Raw genomic sequence first — 21,911 nt, 5'->3', positions numbered from 1 at the left:
CATCTTGAATTTGCATAAGATGCTGTTGACCATCACACTGCTCCCTCAGATAAGAAACACAACATTCTCTGATACCATGACCTGGTTGTCATCCTGCATGCGTTCCAGCAGAAGGTCAACCTCGTCCTGGTCAAACTGCTCATCCCCGTCTTTATTAATGTGAGTCAGAAGCTCTGACACTGCCACAGACTGAGATCTGGTCATCTTAAAGGCTTTCAGTAGAACAGACTTGAAGACTTTCAATCTAAAAGTGGTCCAAAAAATAAAAAGTAACTTCAACAGCTGTCAAAAAAAAAAAAAAAGACACTCCATATCTAATGTGTGGGTCCATACTGGTCCCACTCATAAATTAAAAGGCACTGGATGAGCCAATGTCTGGCAAATCATTGTTTATAACAGAGATTAGACGCTTCTTAAACTGATCGATCGATCGATCGAGCTCTCTCTCTCTCTCTCTCATATATAGCAAATGGAAGATCCCAAGGCCCCCTTGTAGTGCTTCAGTTTATCAAGCGAGCAGTAAAAGTTACAGGCCAGGATATGACTGAGTGAAAATAATTCTTATGTACCTGTCCTGACTAATGTCTGCCTTCTTCCTTTGATTGCTCCTCTGAGATGCTGGTCTGCTTTTCTGACTGGACGGAGCTGGCAAAGACACCACCATTATCATTTTAGTGATGGAGATTAAAGTATGTATTTGGGTTGACCAGAGCCGGCAATGATTTAGCATATACCTACTGAAACATAAAAAACAATCATCTCTAGCTTGGCTGGCTACCTACTTTTTTCATCTTCTGTGAAGTCGTATGGGTCCAAGTCCTCTTCGTCTTGGGTCATTTCAACATCATCTTTAGAGACACGAGAGCGCTTCCTGTAGACAAAGAGAGCTCACACCCACTACTTCAAACAATCAGTTTTTCTCTGGTTGAATTCCCCTGTAACCATTTTAGCCTCCCTTTCACTTGCATATAAATGCACACATACACTTTTGTAATTCATTTACTGACCTAACATTCCTCTGACTCGCGGTCTCCTGGCTCTGAGAGATGTCCATCTCGGAGTCCTCAGGAACCTTCCTCTTTTTATCCTTCTCTAGAATCTACAAAGCCACATCAATTTAGACTCAATCCAGAAACAAAAAATTACAAAACAGTATGATCGGTGATTGAGGACAGGTTCTAAACAAAAGGTTGCAATGACCTTTTTGAAATAAGCAAATTGCATGAGTTCCAGTGCAGTCTCTGCATCACTCAGTTCAATGGTTTTACACATACGGGCCTTGGCATGGGCTGTAGCCAATCGGATCATGGTCTCCAGAGCTCGAGCAGTCACAGGCATTGTCTGTAGGCATAGACACAGTCAGTCTATACAAAAAGCAATTCCAAGGTAAAAAAAAAAATATGATGGGAGGGGAAAAAAACAAAAAAAAAAAAAAAACCCATGTATATAAACAAAGACACCATGGAATTTGTGGGTTTTAGTTAGTCAATGTCTTTTAGTTGAGGCAAACTAGCATTTAGCAGATTTACAAATTTTAAATTAAGTCTCTGCTTCCTGTAAAACAAACCAAAAATATTGACTCATCTTGCGCTACATCAGTTTGTCTGAAACACTCTTTAGAAAGTCCTTCTCCTTAATACCACCTGAAACCAACATGCAAGCAGCAAATCATGTTTTATGCCTGATGTAACTAAACCCTATTGGTTATTAAGAAGGACACAACTCAAATGTCCCATGCACAGACTTCCTGTTTTAACAGGAATTACATCAACACAAGACATATTAAACAGTAGTATAAAGCTTTCTTCATGCACCATCTGAATTATCATAAATACGAGTTCCCACACTCGAAAGTTGCACATGAATGACCCCTCAAGTCGTAATTACAACTGGGAAATTCAGAGATCATTTTGATACCAGAGTTTCCGAGATGGGAGTCGTCTTAAACTTCCAACATGGCAGAGGAGAGAATCCTCACATCCCTGATCTCTGCCTGCATCACCTCAGCCTATTGATGGACTACAATCTTGAAATGGAATGCATAGACTAACAATTACCAACAAAAGCCTTCATCAGCCAATTAACAAGGACAATTGCATCTATATGAACTTCTGCAGTTAGTCCAGGATGGACTTAAAGACAATGGTCATTAATCTTAGTTCAAACAATGACCCTTAACACTTAGTTTAATCATTTTAAACCATGACTTAAACTATACATAATATTGTCATTAAATTCATTATGTTAGCCAGAGAGGAACTGGCCCCCACAGTGAGTCTGGTTTCTCCCAAGGTTATTTTTCTCCATTAAATCTACATCTTATGGAGTTTTGTGTTCCTTGCCACAGTCACTTTCAGCTTGCTCACTGGGGTTATTAATACAATTATTAATTACTTATTTTAAAACATGATTAACAAAATCGCATTTTATCCAATTACACAATGATGATTCATCGACATTATAAACATTACAGTTTTATCGTCTATTAATGCCTGATCTTCTGTAAAGCTGCTTTGAAACGATGAGTGTTGTGAAAGGCACTATACAAATAAAATTGACTTGCTGATATGAATGACAGGTATTGCTCATTTTTCTAAATACAGGTAATTGTTAGCACTTGCCATTTTGATCATATTTATGTACATCAGCGACCATTCTGTGCACCTTCAATTTTTACAGTGAAAATAGCTTGTATGACCAAAATTCCATTATCAACAGTAAGCTAATAGGGTGATATTTCTTGAGGAACTTTTATTTTGACACCATAACACACATGCATGAATGAACCTGGCGTTGTCCATTCTTTCCAACAACAAAGCATGTGCACGTGACATACTCATAATTACGATTAGAATTAGGATAATTCCAATAGCACATGAAAGCAGCATTTGTAATCATGAACGGAGCTCTACAGACCCTGGCTGAGTCACTGTTGACTTGGTCATGGCTCCGGAGTCTGGAATACTCCTCTGCTATGTAGTCCGATGCCTCCTGTGTCAGAACTGGCTTCACCTGTTTTGCGACGTGGATGTACTTTTTGATGAACTCCATGGTAACTACCTTCTCCCTTAAGAAATTCACAGAAACCAATGCGTTGGGCTTTTGTGCACTCTTCCAAGGTGATGGTACAGAAATATTGCAGAGATGCTACATCACACAAATTCTCTATTAGCAACAAAGGATTTGAGACACGTTCTAAAGAGATTTAAAATGTACTTTTTCTTCCTGTGGCCATGCAGGACATTGTCTTTTTTCTCATAGATTTGTAGCTCCTGCTCAGCTGCATCTGTGATATTTGGGTCCTCTGTGGCAAACACATCCACTGTACTCCCCAGTGGCATTGCTGTTGATATGGACAATGACAGAATGATAGGTCTTTTTAACTTCAAACTGCAAGCAAAAGTTATAATTGACAAAACGCACCACTGATTAAAGGTGCACTCAATTGTTAATGTCATCTTGGAACCCATTGTGCAAAGGTGCCTGGATTTATTCCCAGCAGATGCCCCAACTCCACCCCCATCCCTTATCTGAACAATGGATTTATACAGACACCCAGGGGCATGGATGCAGCATTACTTAAAAAAGCAATAGTTTGCGGTTACGGATACCAATGTATAAATGCACCATTCACAGTCAGCCATGATTAATCCATTAGAGAAAGTCAAATAACTGGGCGGTTACAGATATTAAGCAAATGGATTTAACTGGTCATGTGATCCTAACATGGCATCCCCCATAAGCAGACCCTGTCACGGTAGAATAAAACCGCTTTTGTAAGGTTACTAAAATGACAGAATCTTCATCTCATGCAAATGCTCAGGATTTTATACATTTGTTATAAATTACTATTAATTTCTTTAGGACAACAACTTAAAATGAACAAAATTACAGAGTGCAACTTTAATCAACTCACAACAATTACCTGATTGTTTTACAATCAGTTTGAGATAAAGGGTTTGACACTCAAACAGCTTAGCTGACAGTTTTACTGCACGTCATTTAACGGAATTGTTTGGGGTCCCAACTTCTTAGCTAAAGAACAATGGACTCATTAAAACAATTTTCTAAAACATATTAGCAAATTACTAGTCATTTTTAATTAAAATTAAGCCCCAGGCCGATTATGGATCCATACTTTTGAATCCATAAAAGGCAAGGTCATAAACCAGAGATTATTGGTGCACTACTTATCTGTAGGTATTTGGGGTAGTCGTTTAGTTGTTAAAGGTTTTGAATGAGGTAGTTGGTGGTTACTCCCAGATATTCTGGTCCTCAATTTGCTTCACTGTTAAAGTGGTCAGCCCAAAAGTTAATACATGCATCTCCAGTGTGGTCTTTTTGCGGATGACCACCTGATGGCAGTCTTACCTGCACCCTCTGGCTCCCCTGGAGCTCGGTAGCGGTGCATACGCAGAACATGCTCAGAGATCTCCCGATCACTATCTGCATCCATTTGATCCAGAACAATGAAGAGCAGGTCAAATCGGGAAAGCAGGGAATCCTGGAGCCCAATGTTCTCCATTGGAGTCTTATACTGGTCATACTGGGTGAGGAATACAGTAAATGTAATAACAAATCTCCTGCTAATACTAGCTAATAGAGAATATTTACCCTTCCATACACTGGGTTAGCAGCAGCTAGCACACTGCAGCGGGCATTAAGCCTGGCCTGAATCCCAGCCTTGGAAATGGTGACCCTCCCCTGCTCCATCACCTCATGGATGGCAGTTCGGTCCATGTCAGACATCTTATCAAATTCATCAATGCATACCACTCCTCTGTCAGCAAGCACCATTGCTCCTGCCTCCAAGCGACGCTCACCTGCATTAGCCATCAGGGAAGATTGAGGAAGCAAAATTACTATTGATTATAAAAAAAGAAATTCTAACTTGCATAATGTTTGAACACCGATTTATCAGGCCATTTTTAACTCCCTTGCACATTAGCTGGACCAACCTGAAAGCATTCTTAATTTGAGCTGAAGTAGCAACATTTAAGATGCCATTTTATTGCAAACCTAACATAGTTTGGAAATGTAATCGAGAGTTGAGATTTTGGGCTTTCGCATTCAAGCATTTACTCACCCGCATGCAGTTTCAAACCTCTATGTCTAACTTTATTCCATGGAACACAAGGAGAAAGAGTGTCAGAATGAATGACAGCCTCAGACACCACTGTATGGAGAAAACAAAAATGCCTAGATAGCGAATGGTGACTGAGGCCAACATTTGTGCTAATATCTTTTTTGTTCCATGGAACACAGTCATACAGATTTGGAATAACATGAGGGTGAGTAACTGACAATGTTAATTTTAGGGTGAACCATTCCTTAAATTAAACAAGAGTTTACGCTGTGTCAGAAAACTACGAATGTATTGATTTCAATGGGGATGGTCATTTTGGATGGAGAGGGAAAAATAATGGTTTGTTATTGGTCGCATGACAGAGCGTTACCAAATTGAAAGAATTTATAATTTGATGTAGGCATGCGTTAAACCAATGAGTCTCAGAAAGGCTGGACTAGTAGCACTGTACCAGAGACATTTATTATTTTTCTCTGCCAGGCAAAAAAAAAAATATTAGTAGATAGAGCCCTGATAAGATTGTCAAGGTTTACTGGTACATTGCCAAGAAGTATATTTTAGACAAACAGCTATATCGGCGATTGCCACTTGCTTTCAACCTGAACCACCTCTACCCTCAAGTACATGCCTTACAAATGGACCTTTCAATAACATGCATCAAACACTCCATCAGAGCTATTCCCGGTGTGTAAGCACCCATACCAGTCTCTTGATCAGTGGTGACAGCAGCAGTCAGACCTACTCCAGAGGAGCCTCTTCCAGTGGTGGGAATCGCCCTTGGTGCAGTGAACAAAACATACCGCAGCAACTGAGATTTCGCCACAGAAGGATCACCTGAAAACAATGAATGAATAAATCATTGCACCCAGAGTCAGACTGTATTGCAAGTATTCTAACTTTAGTCTGTATATGCTAGTGTCATTTTAAATGAGTATATGAAAAAGTGAGTCTCTTCCAGAAATACAGACCAGAAATATTGATCAACCATTCGGTTCTCACTTTGTCATTCTAGAAAACATTTCAACGGACATAATGTCTCTACTCCTAACACCCCCTACTTATAACAAGTAACAATTTGTCACAGCCGTGAACAAGATAAGTGCTATTTAATAAAAAGGTGAGGAGACCTTCAATATGTACCACCCCAATTTATGTTTCAACAGGAAATGTATCAGCACAGGAAAGAAAACTGTACTCATCTAGCCAGTTCAATGAGATTTAGAGGAGCAAAGTCAGATGGTCAAACATTTAAAACCTAAATACTAAACCTATGAGCAGAATATTAATGTCTCCTCTGATACGTGTCCCATTCTCCAGATTGGTCTCATTGCCCCCCAACAGCAGACACAGTATGGCCTTCTTTATGTACTCATGGCCATGGATACTGGGAGCCAAGGAACAACTGAGCTGCTCAAAGACATCCTGAAACATACCAACATCCCTCAATTGCATAGCACAAATTAAATTGATCAGCCTAGTATAATTTAAAGTCTAAACTAACTGCAATAAATAAAACAACTCAGTGACAGTTGTCCTCCATCCCCTTCTCTTACTTTGGAATGAGTTTTGCAGAACTTCTTGATCTTGGCAACATCATCTGCAGAGAATGTTGGCACGATCTCCTTACTCATAAGTTTCACATTGTTGGCCAACAGGATTGTTCTGTCGAGAATTAGCAGTTAGTCTTGACTACACAAATGTCCAATCCAGATTACTTGAAAAGGTAGGAATAAACCTACCTGAAGGTCCCTGAGGTGAAGCCACCCTGTTTAGCAGGTAAGCAACGGTAGACTCCTACAACTTGCACACGATCACCTGGCTTCACCCGGTCAACAAGGTCGTCATTTGTGATGATGTCGACAGAGCGTGGCAGCTGTCCTGCAGGAGCTTTCTCTGGCATCTCCTGAATGGTCAATGTTTGGTGATCCTTATAGCAACATAATCCAAACTCTGTCTCCAGTGGATTATTTTCCTCATCCTACAAAAGCACAGAATTTTTTTTTCCATAGAGCACAAAATAAAAAGTACAAAACTGTAACTTTTAATGGCCGTCACTGGGGTGGTACCCCTCAAGGGGACCTTTTTTTTTGTAACTCTCATTAGAGTTTACAACTTGTTTGGGTATATACACTGATTGTATACTTCAGGTACTGTGAAAGTAGATTTTTGTTGTCAGAGGAACAAATTAGGTCCTTGGGTACAATTATCTACCTAAAATGAATGAATCAGTGATTATCACTGGTTTAGCCAAGTAGGACATGGCTTGGTTTAGCCAAGTAGGACATGCTTCTGGATTGACATCCTTATTGGTTCTAGAACAATAGTCATTTCAACCAATAGGATTTTAGGGATAGGGTGAAGGGTATGGTTAGGGTCTTGAACAACGTTCTCATCCAATTAGGTTTTAATGGTAGTTCTTTATAACTTTTGTACCATGTTGCTTCGATAGAAATGTTGTTCAAGGACCAACAAATGGTGTTGTTGGTAAATCATCAACATCATTGGTAAAATCACCTTGTTGGAGTCCTTGATATTACCAACATCAGACAGTTCCCACCATACAAACAGAACTCACCTTGGTTGGATAGATGGCACTAGATGGAAAAGCGTCCAAAGAGGTAAGATCAGTGTATTTTCGCTCCAGGGTTTTCTTGGTAGCTGGACAATAGTGGACACTGCGCATAATCTTAGGCCTGACCAATGAACCTGCAGTCACATTAGATTACAAGTTCTAAGACTTGTGGCCTATAAATTAATCCCCTCCATTAAGGTGGAATATGCATACATGGCACATTTTAGGTATAAGCTAAGAGTGTATATCCACAGGGTTGGGAAGGTTACTTTTTAAACGTATTCCACTACAGATTACATGCTGTAAAATGTCATTTGTAACTCATTTTTAGATTACTCAAGGTCAGTAACATTCCAAGTACTTTGGATTACTTCAGCACTAGTAGATTTTCTCACTTGTTTTTGACTATTAAAAACTCTGCCAGTACATGAAGACAAAATACATTCTCTGAAAAACTTAAATATCTAGATTATAAATAGTTTCTTAAACAAGATTGTAATTCTTAACACTATCAATTTGATCATTATTATCCAAATTTAATTTTCTTGATTAAAAAAAAAATATATACACATGATCGTGCCTGGTAACATGTGCATGTAAAATGGCTAGAAAAAGCATTTAAAATGACAATTTACACAAGGTTTATTTCTCCAATCTTACTTCAAACTTCCTTGTCTGCTCAAATGAATGTAACATAAGAACATTTTTTTTTCCACCGCTGTTCAAATATACTTTGAATCACATCATTTATATGTATAAATGTTTACAATATGAAAAGGACTAAATATTAAATGAAACAAGAAAACTAAATGCAAAGTAATCTTTTCAGTAATCAATACTTTTTGAATGTAATAGTACTCTAAATACAAAAGGATTTAAATTGTAACTGTAGTGGAATATAAATGTTTTGTATTTTAAATACATATTCCCATTATATGTATTCCATTACTCCCCAATACTCTGTTCCCAACTCAGATTGTAGATTCTGAACACTTGCAGACCCAGGCAGTTTCAGTGAAAGCGTGGGCAAAACAATTGCAAACTAGCATCACATTCTGACTTCATTGTGAATATATCCTACACTTAATTAACCACAAATAAATTCAAAAGGACAACTAGTATATGGTCAATAGCAAGTTACATTGAATAAACTGCAATGGTGTCAATGAAAATTATCATGCCATAATTATCAAATGTTGTTAAAGTGAGCAATGAAATGTGTGAAAAAGCTGTAAAATCCCACTTACATTTGGTCACAATACCTTCCACACACACAAGATTTCCAAGAAAACGTGCACTTAGAGTACGTGGAGATACATGTTTGCTTCCAAAGCTGCCTTCAAAACCAACATGAAACTCTTCAAACTGCTTGGCATAAGTGGCATCTACTGAAGCCACAAGGTCTTTCAGGGCTCTCTGGAATGCCACTAACTCAACAAAAGCATTCTTCAGCAATCTATTGAGGAGTCCATGAACATACCATTAATCAGATCAGCATAAAGTCACATTTAGGCATAAATTCATAGACAGCTTTCATAATTAATTTGACACACACACACACACACACACACACACACACACACACACACACACACACACACACACACACACACACACACACACACACACACACACACACACAAAAAAAACTTTCCAAAGAGAACACACTCTTTAGATCTTTTTTCACTTTTTCGGCGCAGGTCATTGACGTTCACAATGAGGCGACATTGACCTTCAGACACCATACTTTTCACTTTCTCATGATAAATACCCTGGTCTTGCTGTAAATGAAAATAAAGAAAAAAAGCAACATTCAATTACATTGTAATCAAATGGACCTCCACAGCTCAAACACAGAAAGAGAATAAAAACTAAAAAGTACATCATCATCCAGAAAGTCCAGGTACTCTCTCTGGGACTCTCTCAACTCAAGGTCATCAAGCCCATTATCCATTTCCACTACACCTGTGTAGTAAGGAGAGAAAGAAAGAAGAAAACAAAAAAACAAAAACATACCTTTGAGGTTTAACATGGAAAAATCAATGACACATATGATACAATCCTTTTACTTTATGTTCAGTCTCCATCAAACAACTGACATTGAAAGTCATGCTCATCTGCTTGGTGACCTACATTATACAGACAGGAGTAATATATCTTCAGAAGTAGGAACATATCTCTTACCCCTGGCCAATGTGCAGTTTCAGAGACCTGAGGAACTAAACCGTAAGGATGTGTTTGTATATTTTTTTTTTTTTTGTAAATTGGGGAAAAAACAGGAGGAAATGCAATCAGGTGAGGCAAATCCCTTATGTTAATTAGACTCATTAACATATTCAGAGCATATAACTATTAATTGTACACAGCCTGTGGTATCTTTGCTCAAAGCTAAAACTGTTGGACGGAAAGAAGAATTTGACGATCATTCTACTGAGATCATTGGATCATGAGAATGACAATAAAGCTTACAATAAATTGTGAACAGATTTACTTCACCAAAAAGACTAAGGAAGTGATCAAGATTTTCAACATGAATGTGGACCTTGTGAAATGCCAAGTCTCATGCAGTCCCACAGTATTACATTATTTTACTGTAGGCTATTTGTAGTCAATATATCTGAGATGTACTTTGTATTGGAACCCATAAACAAAGACATCACAGTGCCTTGTACTCTGACAGTGACTTGTATTGGCATCTAAATGGTTTTGTGTTTCCTGCTGTGACATCTTTATGGTTGTCACTGACAAAGAGCTGCATAACCTGCATCTAAATTATCTGATTTTCTTTTATTACACACATTAGGCTACAGCCCACTCCTCTTTCTCCTCACAGACATAAAACATTGGATTGAAGCACTGTCTCTGATTCAAAACAGTGTCTGTGCTCCGGATCCATTCAAAGGTCGACGCCTCTGTCGCGTGCTCCTTTACCTGCGCCTAAGCCCCACCCATTCTACAGGTGCGGAACTGTAGGAGGGACAATCGCGAGAGTTTACTGAATAGATTCGGTCAAAATCCAAGTTTCGATTGGGAAAACAACAACAAACGTGATCAGTGTCTTTTTAAGAAAGTAAGTTGGCTTTGTTAGTAAGCGTTGTTTTGTGAATCTGCAAATACAGATGGGCTGTTTTATATTGTTTTTGGTGAAAGCGATTGAAACTAGTGACGCGCGAAACTTATAAACCGATACTTGCAAGCGAGTGACTTAAATTTTTCACGGAAAAGATTGAGGTCAGGAGAATGGCGTGGGGAGATATTTCGGATGGCGACAATAATCAATAGATGCATTATCAGAAAGTAAGATACACCAAAAGGAAAGAGGAAAGCAGCATGGGTGATGGATCTGATTGTGAGCAAACAATTAACAAACTGAGAAATATAAGAAATGAAAGCAGTGAGATCAAATCAAAGTGATTTTTTACTTTTGCTAAACAATCAGAACAATAGTTTATCAGGATGCTTTTATCAAAAACAATTGAATGCTGAATAAATTAGATAATTTACTGTCTAGAGCACAGAATCAGTTGTGGAGCAATAAGATCAACCCCTTTAGATGCCATTAGACTTAAGAAGGGAAAAACTAACTATTATGTATTGGGTTAACTTTCAAGGAAGTGACAACAATCATCGCACACGCACAGTTTGAAAAGATTGCTGGGAATATAAAAATAATGGAGGAAATATCTTTGGATGGAAGTATGAACAGTGGATCAAGGATTGTAGTCTGGAGAATGAAGTTATCTGCCCTAATATGCCATTGCGTGGTGTGCCAGTATGGAACTTTCCTGAACCTGTTGTTGAAATGAGATTATTAGAGGCCTGGGAAAAAGCAGAAGAAGGGTATAATAGTAGTAATGAAATCAATGTGTTTATGAGAGAACATTTTTACTCTTTTATGCAGATGTTTACAGGTGGATCTAAAGATCCATTTAATCAAAAAGTTGGTATAGGAGTATATATTCTGAGTTTTAAAACAAAAATAAGTCTTAGAATAACTGATAAATTGTCTGTATAATCCACAGAGTTAGTTGCTATAATAGTAGGGCTACAATGGATTGAACAGACTAAACCAATTAGGACTGTAATTTGTTCAGATTTGTCATCAGCTCTTAAAAGTGTAATGTCCACAAGAACTGACAGAGAAGATCTACTGATGGAAATCTATACATTATTGTATAGAATGACAGCAGAGGGTATAACCGTATACTTTTGTTGGATACCGGCACACATTGGGATAGCAGGGAATGAAATAGCTGATAAATTAGCAAAAAAGGATTACAGAAAAACTTGGTGGGTATTAAAGTACCCCTGGGGAGAAGTGAGGTAAAATCAGTGATTAAAAAGAAACTAGTAAATTTATGGCAACAAAGATGGGAAAATAGCAGCACAGGGAGATGGTATTATAGTATTGCAAAATTAGTAGGAAAAGAATAATTTTATGGAAGGTATAGAAAGGAAGAAGTAGTGATTTCTAGATTAAGACTGGGGACACACAGGATTAAAATAAACACTTGTAATAATGGGGAAGCATGAAAATGGTATGTGTGATGAATGTGATGTTTTGGAAACTGTAGAGCATGTGTTTTTAAAATGTAATAAATACGATGTTCAAAGCAGTAGTCTTTTTAATAATATAAATTTGTATATTGGGGTCCCTGCATGGGCTCCTTTTAAAATATATTGTAAATATTTCTGTACAGTTTATTTCTAAAGCATCTTTATACTGAAAAGGTGGCACTGAAGCTGCATCTAGGGGTATTATCAAACTGATCATTGCTGCTAAGAGAAGGCATAAATGCATCCATGCATAAATATTGTTTTAAATATAAAATTATATTATTTAATAAATATAGATGTGAAATGAATGAAAAAATGAAATACTTTTAAATATTCAACTAAATTAAGAAATGTATGACGTCAACAACAAAGTTTAAAAGCTGCTCTTATGCTGCATTTCATTTACACTGAAACAAAGCAGCATCATAACTAATGATAAGGACAGTAATACTGTTTAATAATGTTTTCTTGTGGGAGGCCTGGGTAGCTCAGCGAGCATTGACGCTGACTATCACCCCTGGAGGTGTGAATTTGAATCCAGGGTGTGCTGAGTGACTCCAGTCAGGTATCCTAAGCAACCAAATTGGCCCAGTTGCTAGGGTAGGTAGAATAGAGTCACATGAGTAACCCTTGTGGTCGCTATAATGTGTGGTTCTCAATCTCGGTGGGGCACGTTTTGAGTTGTGCATGGATGCCGCGGAGAATAGCATGGGCCTCCACACGCGTGATGTCTCCTCGGTAACACGCTTAACAAGCCACTTGATAAAATGCATGGGTTGACGGTCTCAGATGCAGAGGCAGCTGAGATTCGTCCTCCGCCAACTGGAAAGAAGTGAGTCACTACACCACCACGAGGACTTCCAGCGCATTGTAAATTGGGCATTCCAAATTGGGGAGAAAATATATTTTTTTAATACAAATAAAAAAAGGTTTTATTGTTATTGATGAAAATTATTAAAACATGTTAAATTTCTATATTGGGTTTGTTGGTTGGCTCAGATTCTGGGTGTGGGATTGTATTCTCCGGGGATTTGAAAACCTTCATATAAATGCAAAACTAATAACGGTATCTTCCTCCTTCCTTAAGTATATGAAGCAATGAGTCAGCCGCCCAGAAACCAGCGTGTGCAGAGAGAGAGAAATGGAGGAGACTATAGTGAGAAGAGAGAGAGAGAGCCCCGCAGCCGGCGGGACAATCCTAGTGAGCGACGATCGACTAGTGAGAGGTGGGTGACATTGCACACTTAAAAAAAACAAAAAACACTTAACAGATACACATTTTACCAGGAAATGAAGGAAAACTAAACTGAGAGAAGAAAGTTAGACATACTTTCATATGTCATTACCATTGTGGTAACACTTTACAATAATGTTGTATTTGTTAACATTAGTTAACTACATTAGTTACTAACAATTAACAATATTTCTACAGCATTTACTAATCTTGGTTAATGTTAATTTCACTTTATTCAAATCTAAAGTTGTTTTTGTTAACATTATTTAATATATCACTGTTTGTTCATGATACCTATTGCATCAACTAATGTTAAAGAATGGAACCTTATTGTAAAGTGTCACCACAATTGTTTATAGTATTTTAGTTTGTAGATGTATGGCTCTGGGAAACCTCAGCAGCAGTGGTTTTGTGTCTGACCCAGGTCATCCGGCCAGCCTCCGTACTACCCGAGAGGTTCTCAGAGAAATGCAAGGAGTGCTCCTCGAGAGGAACACAGGGAGTCAAAATGCTCTAACATCTGTTCAAGGAGAGGTAGGCATTCACTGACGGATATTAGTGATAAACACAACTATAAATGGAAAATGAATGTCGCATTAAAAATATCTTTGCATTATGCATGTTGCAAGTTTACAGGGCTGTAACCACCTATAGACATTGCTGATGACATGTCCCCCACACAATATTATGATAACTGGTTGAATGAAATGGCTTTTTCATTGGTTGATTCTTACACTATTACATTTAGTTCCCCCCAAATCCTGAATTACATATTTGAACAACTATGTCAATGTCTGAAACCCGTTTGAGGGAATTCTCTGAACATGGGTGTCTATTCTTGGATCATGTCTTTTCAAACATGCACACACACACACAGGTCTGGTTTCACTGGTTTAAATAACGCCCTCTAACATAACACGGTGTATTTCTCCCCTTCCTCCTTGTCTAACCTGTTTATCATTTTAGGGCTGTTGATACCAATCTGTCATGAAGAACCATACATAACTCTTTGTTGTTGCGAAGCGCTCACTCCTGGTTTTTTTTTTTTAAATGAACACATAGATCAGCCATAGAAGCAAATGAATCAATGTTTATGTGAGCTCATGTTCTAACATAGTCACGTACGTTATGTTTGCAGGTGACCTCTGTATTCACAAAAACTTTTTCATAGTAACACAGGACAGTTTGTGTCATTGTTACACTATCAGTTTCTTACAGATGTGTTTGTTCTCACACAGTAATATTAGAATGTGTACTTTATGGGGTCTTGTATAGTAATTTTTTTTTTTTTAGACTAGCTTGCAGTTTTTTGTAATTGAATGTGTTTGTATGTGTGTTTCAGGTATTGTGTTGATATGCGCTGTCATGACCAATGCATTAGTGCTTATCTGCGTGGTAGCTGCACACATGTCTCAGTTGGGCATGTCTGCGATGGGCATGGGTGGAGCCAGCTTTGTTGATGCCATCATCCCCTTCGAGGGGGCGGAACTTCAGCTGGTGCGTGATCTTGACATGCAGTATGGACAAATGAGAGCACCTGGAGTCTACGGAGGCGTGGCCTTTAGCCTTACTTTTGGTGCACTTTCCCTCGTGTTTGTAGTGTCAAGCAGTAAACCTGCCCACCTGCTGCCAAGGAAACTCTTGATTGGGCAGTTTGCTTTCCAGGTAATTGGCGCAGTTGCTTACGTGATTGCCGTGGGTTTGTACCTGCACTTAGTGATCTCCGTAAACTCAACAGATGTGTGCATTCGTCGCGAGCGACTTTATGCACGTAATGGATTAACCTGGATGAATTGCAGTGTAGGTGGCGGGGATGCAGCTGTCGCACTGTTTGGACTTATAACCACAATTTTGTATGCTGCTGGGGCCTTTCTAACTGGCCAAACACTCCGAGATGTCAGTAGCTACTTTAAGGAGCGTGACCGCTATGAAACCGAAAGAAGAGAGCAACCCAGACGTGCTCATCCGGATACTTTTGTCTGAGCTTTGCAGTGAAAATAAAGACTAATTCAAACCCTCTGGACCGGATGTACATAAACTGTTCTTACATTTTTGTATTTTGTATTTTTTTTTTGCACGTTTTTGCAAAAAACATTTTGACTGTGACAAACTTAATTTGTTTATGCATATTATAATTAATTAACATTCCAGATCCCATAATGACAAAGCAAAAAGATTTCCAGATTTTTGATAACTGCAAATTTATTAAAAAGAAAAATCTGAAATATTACATTGACATAAGTATTCAGACATTTAACTCATTACCTTGTTAAAGCACCTTGAGGAACGGTGTCTCATTTCGCTGTGTACTATACTAACTGTATATGGTTGAATGACAATAAAAAAACACTTGACTTGACCTTTAGCAGTGATTACAGGCTCAAGTCTTTTTGGGTGTGATTTGCACACCTGGATTTTGGGATTTTCTAACATTCCTCTCTGCAGATCCTCTCAAGCTTGGTCAGGTTTGATGGGGACTGTATAAGAACAGCCATTTTCAGGTCTCTCCATAGATGTTGGATTGGGTTCAAGTCAAGACTCTGGCTGGTACACTCAAGGACATTCACAGAGTTGTCCCTAAGCCACTGTGCTTAGGGTCATTGTCCTGTTGAAAGGTGAACTTTCTGCCCAGTCTGAGTTCCTGAGTGCTCTAGACCATGTTTTCCATTAAGGATATCTCTATATTTTGCTGCGTTCAGCTTTCCTTCAACCCTGACCAGTCCCTGTCGGTGAAGAACACCCCCACAGCAAGATGCTGCCACCTCCATGCTCCATGCTTCACCGTTGGGATGGTATTGTGCAGGTGATGAGCAATGCCTGGTTTCCTCCTGACATGATGCTTGGAATTGAGGCCATGTCAGTGTTGCAGATAGTTGTGCTGCTGCAAGTTTCTCCCATCTCCACACCTGATCTCTGGAGCTCAACCAGAGTGACCATTGGGTTCATGGTCACCTTTCTTACCAAGGCCCTTATCCCCCGATTGCTCAATTTGGCTGGCCGGCCAGCTCTAGGAAGTGTCTTGGTTCTTCCAAACTTCCATTTAAGATTTAAGGAGGCCACTGTGCTCTTGGGGACCTTCAATGCAGCCACATTTTTTTGGAGCCTTCCCCAGATCTGTGTCTCGACAGGCAGTTCCTATGACCTCATGGCTTGGTGTTTTCTCTGATATGCATTTTCAGCTGTGAGACCTTATATAGACAGATGTGTGCCTTTCCAAATCATGTCTAATTAATTGAATTTGCCACTGGTGGAGTCAAATCAAAGTGTAGAAACATCTGAAAGATGATCTAGAGAAATGGTACGCAGCAGAGCTAAATTTCATATTCATATTCAATTCAATTGTCAGAGCAAAGGGTCTGAATACTTATGTCAATGTGATATTTCAGTTTTTCATTTTTAATAAATTTGCAAAGTAAAAAAAAAAAAACTGGTTTTGCTTTGTCAATTTGGGTTATGGAGTGTAGCTCGATGTGATTTTTTTTTTTATAATTTTGTAAAGCATTTTAGCATAAGGCTGCAACATGAAAAAAAATGGTGTTGAATAGTTTCTGAATACACTGAATATATATTCATACATGTACAGTACACACACATATAGATAAAACCTGTGTGTTGTAAAATTAAGATTTGTGAAACATGATAAGCTCTAAAATCTTTAGAATCTTTAGAATCGTTAGAATGAGTGCAATATATATTGACTTGACTTTTTTTCTGGAACACAAAATGAAATGTCAGGCACATCGTTATATTCAGTCACCTTTCACTTTTATTGTATTGCAAAAAGATGCAATGAAAGTGATTGGTGACTAAGGGCTAACGTTTAACATAACATTAACTTTTGTATGAGACATGATTTTCCACTAGAGGGCAGCAGATACACATCTCTGTGACTTCTCAGGACTCTTCAATAATGATCTCACGATTACTATGATGTACAGTATGACCTTAAATAGCCTTTACTGCTGTTTATATCTTTTTATGTGCTGAGAAAAATATATCTCTTTCTTGAAGTCATTAAGAATAATTTTGAATATAGCATTCTTTATGGATACAGAGTTGTTTGTTAAATCACAGTTGGAGATATACAGTGGGGTCCAGAAGTTTGAGACCACCTTGCAAATCTGGGATTTTAAATCTAATTTAAACTTGGAGGTAAAAAGGTTTTATGATTTTAAAAAAAATCCTTAAATATTAAACAAAAAAATGTTATGAGATAAACTATAAGAACAAATATTTAAAACATTTTCAGAACATGCTGGGATAACATGGATCTTCAAGTTTTGTACAAACGTGTGTAGTTCAAGATCATTTAAAGTAATAGACATTCAAAATACTATGACATTCTGCAATTAAATGTAACTTTTCACTCAGCGATGCTGATAATTTGTATGAAATTAGTAAAGTGTAAAATAGAACCATTGTTCACTGTGGTCATTTGGACCCCACTATATTAATATCAACTAGAAGGACCTCACATTTTTTGGCAACAACAGAAATTAAATGTATTCATTTTACCACAGTAGACAGATTTAAGCTTATGAAACAAAAACATTTGTTGACACACTAGTCTACAAGTCTTCCAAAACTATTTGTGATGACCGGTATAATGTTCATACTGTATATACAGATTGGATGTAGAAAGAATGCCACTGCGGTACCGTAATATTTAACCATTATGACCCAGTTACAGTCTACACTTGGAAAGAACATACGTTAGCTCACATTGCTTTGCAAATTAATTAGAATTTACTAAATTACAATGACGTGCATATTTTATAATAAATTCTATTTGATATCAATTAGGCCTTTACAACAAGATATAAAGTATTCAGAATCACCACATCATACATCCATTGTGTGACTCAAAAGCTTTTCATTGTAATAGGGAGATGAGTTCCCCTGATAATGTTTCTTTACTCATGCTTTCCACGCAATGAATGCTGACAACAGTAGAACATGTGCAGATACACTGTGACAACCAAAATACATGTGAGCTCCATTGAAGAACAGACAAAGCCTCTTTGAGAAAATGAGAGATGAGAAAATGTTACTATTAAGTGACAATTTCAGCTGGCTGTCAAGGTTTATCTCTCTGATGCAGGGTAAGTCTTTTTAGCTGTGATCTATATACAATGAAGTGTGTATCCCCTACATGTTCACTTCAATTGCTGGGTGTAAATAGGCGGCACTCAGGTGAGCAGAACATAAATGGGGTGGTGGTTCTCTCTGATGGATATAATTGGAGTGTATAAATGCAGTAAATGCTTTAAAGTGATAGTTAACTCAAAATTAAAATTTAAAAATGTCAAACCTGTTTGACTTCTGTGGAACACAAAAGGAGATGTTAGGCAGAATGTTAGCCTCAGTCACCATTCACTTTTATTGAATGGAAAAATTATGCAATGAAAGTTAATGGTAACTGACACAGTTAACAATGGTAACTAGTCACATGACAAGACTAATGTCAGCTAAGAGACTAGTGGGTTTTGTATTACATTTTTGATGTTCTGTATGAAGTGTGATGTAATGTTGCACACATGTGTTGTGCTACTGTCATCAAACATAACCTGAAATGCACTAGGAAAATTGTGTAGGAAATTTCCTACATAATGATGACTATAAGACATTATAGATATTTCAGTTTTATTTTCTGTTAATGCCTGATCTTCTGTAAAGCTACTTTGAAATGATGTGTGTTGTGAAAGGCGCTATACAAATAAAAATGACTTGAATGAAAAGAACAGAATGAAAAGAATAGAGGAAGTGCCTTTTGTGTTTGTGTTTGTGTGTGTGTGTGTGTGTGTGAGAGAGAGAGTGATGTTGAACTCGTGTGTTGTGCTACTGTCATCAAATATAACCTGAAATGCTCTTGGAAAATGAGCAAAACCGTTCTTCATACAGTACAGAGCAAAAAGAGATAGTGAATGAGGAATTGCCAAACCAAAAACAGTAAAGAATGGAGTGCCACAGGGATCAGTTTTAGGGCCTCTGCGTTTCTCCTTGTATATCCTTCCTCTAGGAGATATTATCAGGAATTGTGGAATAAGTTTCCACTGTTATTTCGATGATACCCAACTTTATATTTCTTTAAAACCTGTTGAGATTTCACAATTTGCCAAATGAGCAGAGTGTATCAATGAAATAAAAGAGTGGATGGCCAGAAATTTCCTTCTACTCAATTCCAACAAAACAGAGGTACTAATTATTGGACCAAAAACCTCTAAAAATAAGCTGCTAATATATCATTTGACTCTCGATGGATGCACTGTTACATCATCTTCAACAGTGAAGAACTTATGTGTTACATTTGATACCAATCTGTCCTTTGAAAATCAAATGACCAATGTTTGTAGAACAGCATTATTCCACCTAAGAAATATTGCTAAATTACATCACGTTCTCTGTTGCTGATGCCGAAAAATGAATTCATGCGTTCATGACCTCAAGACTTGATTATTGTAATGCATTACTGGGAGGATGTCCAGCAAGATCAATAAATAAACTTCAATTGGTTTAATATGCAGCAGCCAGAGTGCTGACGAGAACCAAGAAATATGATCATATTAGCCCCATTTTGTCATCGTTATGTTGACTAACTGTTACATTTTGTATTAATTTTACATTTCTGTTATCTGCGTACAAAGCTTTGAATGGTTCAGCTCCACAATATTTAAGTGACCTTCTGACACGCTATATTCCAACATGTTCATTTCGATTGCAAAATTCTGGCCTGTTAATAGTTCCTAGAATATCAAAATCCACAAAAGGAGGTAGATCCTTTCATATTTGGCTCCTAAACTATGGAATAGTCTCCCTAACACTGATCGAGATGCAGACACACTCCCTCAGTTTAAGTCTAGACTAAAGTCTCATCTATTTAGCCAGGCATACACCTAATTTATCCTCCAACCCACAATTAGGCTGCTTTAGTTGGGTCTGCCAGAACCAGAAACCAGAAACACTCATCGTGATCTACTGTATAACTCTGCAATAAATTGAATGGCATCTATGGTAAAATAATTGTATTTTTTTTCCCTGTCTCAACCTTGGGACTCCTATCCTGAGGCCACCAGAACCGGCTGGATCCAGCACCTTTCCTGCTTCATGTTGGACTCCACTGCTACGTGTCGCTGAATGATGATGACTAAATGCAGTCGGTGCCAGCCAAACATCATTTCAGTCTATTACGATAGACTTCAGAGGATGAACAGATGCCAAATCCAACCATAAGAGATGGGATACTTCATATGCCACTGCCAGAACCTTGGATTTAGGATAGACCTCACTGATCTCTGCCTGCATCACCTCGGTCTATTGATGGACTACACACTTGAAATGGAATATATAGACTATCAATTAATTGCCAACGAAACCTACATCAGACAATTAACAAGGACAATTGCATATATGTGGATTTCTGCAGTTAATCCAGGATGGACTTCAAAGACATTGGTCATTTATTTTACAGTTCAAACAAAATAAATGTTTAAACACTGGCCCTTAACACTTACTTAGTGTTATAATTTTAAACCATGACTTTAACTATACTTAAGTAATATTTACATTATATTCATGATGTAAGCCAGAGAGGAACTGGCCCCCACAGTGAGTCTGGTTTCTCCCAAGGTTATTTTTCTCCACTAATCCACATCTTATGGAGTTTTGTGTTCCTCTCCACAGTTGCCTTCAGCTTGCTCACTGAGGTATAAATACAATTATTATTTAATTACATATTTTTAAACACAATTCAAAATCGTATTTTATCAAACTACACAATAATGACTCACCAACATTATAGATATTACTGTTTTATTTTCTGTTTCTGTCTGATCTTCTGTAAAGCTACTTTGAAACGATGTGTGTTGTGAAAGGCGCTATACAAATAAAAATGACTTGAATGAAAAGAATAGAGGAAGTGCCTTTTGTGTGTGTGTGTTTGTGTGAGAGAGAGAAAGAGAGAGAAAGACAGACAATGTGTCAGAACAAAAGCAAGATATTTATATCTCATGAGTCGGGTCCTTGTCAAAGAAACTGTAGTTGCTGAATCATACTGGGGTTTCAATTTCATAATATACGTACATGTATAAACTGCAGGTCAAAGGCTTGGACACGCTTGACTGAATAAGACTACCTGGTGTTTCTCATGACCTTTAAAATCCTTTTTATATAAAGCAGGGCTTTCCTTTTTTCTACCCCTAGGTGAAAGAGTGAAGGAACAGGTACCCCCTGTTATCTATTGAGTGGAACATAATAATAACAAAGAATGAGAAACTGCTTTGTAGTGTATTATAATCTTCAATATCAGATACTGTTTTCAACTACAAGCATGACCAAACATTTGTCATCACAATAAATCTTGACCTAGCGTACTAAATTGAAAATTTGTTTAGTAGACAAAAAAAAATTCTGATGCACCAAAAAGAATGTACTGTATATATACTGTATATGTATGTGTGCAGGGT

The 21,911-nt window shown here is 37.8% G+C and overlaps 2 protein-coding genes across 2 annotated transcripts; one reads left to right on the top strand and one right to left on the bottom strand.

Annotated features, from left to right (window-relative positions):
- Positions 1-45: 45 nt before the first annotated feature.
- On the bottom strand, positions 46-9,612 carry mcm3l (MCM3 minichromosome maintenance deficient 3 (S. cerevisiae), like). The gene is made up of 17 exons (XM_052099165.1): positions 9,541-9,612; positions 9,327-9,439; positions 8,906-9,114; positions 7,662-7,792; positions 6,826-7,064; positions 6,640-6,748; positions 6,355-6,508; positions 5,789-5,920; positions 4,615-4,823; positions 4,372-4,546; positions 3,217-3,343; positions 2,917-3,067; positions 1,201-1,341; positions 1,008-1,099; positions 783-871; positions 570-645; positions 46-244 (listed from the first exon to the last, which is right to left on the bottom strand). Exons 1-17 carry the CDS (start codon positions 9,610-9,612, stop codon positions 46-48), a joined length of 2,418 nt encoding a protein of 805 aa, XP_051955125.1.
- Positions 9,613-10,621: 1,009 nt separating this feature from the next.
- On the top strand, positions 10,622-19,853 carry si:ch211-191a24.4 (uncharacterized protein LOC100150331 homolog). Its single transcript, XM_052098824.1, has 4 exons — positions 10,622-10,728; positions 13,303-13,441; positions 13,874-13,983; positions 14,792-19,853. The coding sequence occupies exons 2-4, from the start codon at positions 13,314-13,316 to the stop codon at positions 15,430-15,432; spliced, it is 879 nt and encodes a 292-aa protein (XP_051954784.1). The 5' UTR covers positions 10,622-10,728; positions 13,303-13,313; the 3' UTR covers positions 15,433-19,853.
- The last annotated feature ends 2,058 nt before the right edge of the window (positions 19,854-21,911 follow it).

Source organism: Xyrauchen texanus, chromosome 30 (assembly GCF_025860055.1).
Source record: "Xyrauchen texanus isolate HMW12.3.18 chromosome 30, RBS_HiC_50CHRs, whole genome shotgun sequence".
Taxonomy (NCBI): Eukaryota; Metazoa; Chordata; class Actinopteri; order Cypriniformes; family Catostomidae; genus Xyrauchen; species Xyrauchen texanus.
Note: the sequence above shows the minus strand (reverse complement) of the source record. Positions and strands in the feature narration are given on the sequence as shown.